We start from the raw sequence: 2,065 nt of genomic DNA on the forward strand, positions 1-2,065 counted from the left end.
GGCAGGGAGGGAGCACGGAGACATGGAGGTGGATGTGGAAACGGAGGTCGGGACAGAGTTCGGGGAGGGGCTGTAGTGCAGAGCATGGAGGAGTGCAGGGAGGAGAGGGGCTGGGGAAGAAGCCTGAGAGAGCTGGGACTCTTTAGCCTGGAGAAGAGAAGGCTGAGGGGAGACATTATTATTGCTTACAGATATCTAAAGGGTGGGTTGCAGGAGGATGGAGCCAGACTCTTCTCGGTGGTTCCCAGTGACAGGACGAGGGGCGATGGGCACAGTTGGAACATAGGAAGTTCCGTTCCAACACACGAAAAAACTTCTTTACAGTTGGGGTGACAGAGCAGTGGCAGAGGCTGCCCAGGGGGGGGGGGGAGTCCCCTTCTCTGGAGGTTTTCAAGACCCGCCTGGATGCAGTCCTGAGGGATGTGCTCTGGGCAGTCCTGCTTTAGCAGGGGAGTGGGGCTGGGTGGTCTCGACAGGTCCCTTCCAACGCTGAAAATTCTGTGATTCTGTGAAGGTGTTTGGGCAGAAGTTTGGGGTTCTGGAGCAAGGCTCGGGGTTCCGGGTCGTGCAGGGGTGAGAAAAAGGGACCTTAACGGTTGGGTGATGTAGGATGGTTATGGGGAGTCCCACCCATGGGTGACGAGAGCCCGGCGTGGGTCAGGGGTTGAGGTTCTGTCTGTGCCGGGTGTTGGCACTGCTGCAGAGTGCTTGAGGGGGGCAGGATGAGAATGGCTCTTGTCTGCCCACAGAAAACAGTGTACGGGGCCAATGTCATCGTGTTCGAAGGGATACTGGCTTTTGCGAACAAGGAGTTGCTGAAGGTATTGCTGCCTGATGCGGCTGGTGACCCCTCTCGGTGTGTGGTGTGGGAGGAGGCGTGCGGTGGTGCGCTGCGGGTGGGATGGGCGCTGTCTTGGCCCGGCCCTCAGTGCCGCTGGGGCAGGGTCTTGGCTGGGGGCTGCGGAGGGAGAGGTCACCCACCGCTTGCTGGCAGAGCACCTCCATGTCGGAGGCTTTGGGGCGGCAGCAGCGCTGGGTGCCATCGCTGGGGCAAGGGGAACAAGGCAGGTCTGGCGGGGGGCTGCAGAGGGGGTGCTCACCCCTCCCAGTTTTCCAGCTCCTGGACATGAAAGTGTTTGTGGACACGGACTCTGACATCCGGCTGGTGCGGCGGCTGCAGCGCGACATCATGGAACGTGGGCGTGACATTGTGGGCGTCATCAAGCAATACAACAAGTTTGTGAAGCCAGCCTTCGAGCAGTACATCGAGCCCACCGTGCAGGTCGCCGACATCGTGGTGCCCAGGGGTGAGACTGCACTGTGCACCAGACCTGACCCCAGCGTCGGGAGCGGGTGTCCTGGGGTGGGCTTGGGTCAGCCTGCGTCTGACCTGGCGTCTCCACTCTCCTGTCAGGTGGGGAGAACTTTGTGGCCCTGGACCTCATTGTGCAGCACGTGCACAGCCAGCTGGAGAAGGTGAGGTGTGGGCTGAGCGGTTGCTGCTAGCGTGGGTGAGGAGGAGTACTCCGCACACAGCGGGGAGGATGAGCTGCTGACAGCCCTGTGCTCCAGGAGCACCCAGAGGCTCTCGGTGTCACCTCTGTCTTTACAGAAGGTCTTAGTGGAGCTCTTGGGGCAGAGTGCACTGCCACACGAGGGCTGGGGAAGTGGAGATGGGTCTGGGCGCAGCGCCCGCCCCGGCAGTGATGCCTGGCACTTGCGGTCTGGCCTAGCCTCGTTCGCCCTCTGTCCCCCTCCGTCCCAGTCAGCTCTTCGTGATCTCAGCTCTCCCAACATCACCCTTCCCTCTCGGCTGTGCCCAGTGGTGGTTTTCCTGCTCTGGGTTCAGCCTCAGGAGACAGGGTAGGAGCTGGCCCGGGGCTGCGCGGTGGCTGTGCCCGACCGGTGCAGTGACTGGATGTCCTTTCTCTCCCATTTTGCCACGCCGGTTGACTCTGCTCTGCCACCCAGCGCGAGATCACCGTCAGGTACGTGGGGACACTGCCAGCCGCAGAGGGGCCGGTTCCTGGGCTGGGGGTGGTGGGCTGCCAGCACCCGGCCTTCC

At 62.0% G+C, this 2,065-nt stretch overlaps 2 protein-coding genes across 2 annotated transcripts in view; both read left to right on the forward strand.

The window, feature by feature from the left end:
• Positions 1-577, forward strand: part of GTF3C2 (general transcription factor IIIC, polypeptide 2, beta 110kDa) — a gene marked incomplete at its 5' end in the record, with an annotated part of 17,266 nt that extends 16,689 nt beyond the window's left edge. Inside the window, one exon of the mRNA XM_009895772.1 lies at positions 515-577. Within this exon, the coding sequence (XP_009894074.1) occupies positions 515-577 (63 nt within the window). The remainder of the gene's footprint in view (positions 1-514) is intronic.
• Positions 578-632: 55 nt separating this feature from the next.
• The window catches only part of LOC104295955 (uridine-cytidine kinase-like 1), a 15,010-nt gene continuing 13,577 nt past the window's right edge, over positions 633-2,065 (forward strand). The window contains exons 1-5 of the mRNA XM_009895773.1: positions 633-656; positions 750-821; positions 1,118-1,307; positions 1,415-1,476; positions 1,972-1,988. Coding sequence (XP_009894075.1) covers positions 633-656; positions 750-821; positions 1,118-1,307; positions 1,415-1,476; positions 1,972-1,988 — 365 coding nt within the window. The remainder of the gene's footprint in view (positions 657-749; positions 822-1,117; positions 1,308-1,414; positions 1,477-1,971; positions 1,989-2,065) is intronic.

This window comes from Charadrius vociferus, unplaced genomic scaffold (genome assembly GCF_000708025.1).
Source record: "Charadrius vociferus isolate BGI_N301 unplaced genomic scaffold, ASM70802v2 scaffold1412, whole genome shotgun sequence".
NCBI lineage: Eukaryota > Metazoa > Chordata > Aves > Charadriiformes > Charadriidae > Charadrius > Charadrius vociferus.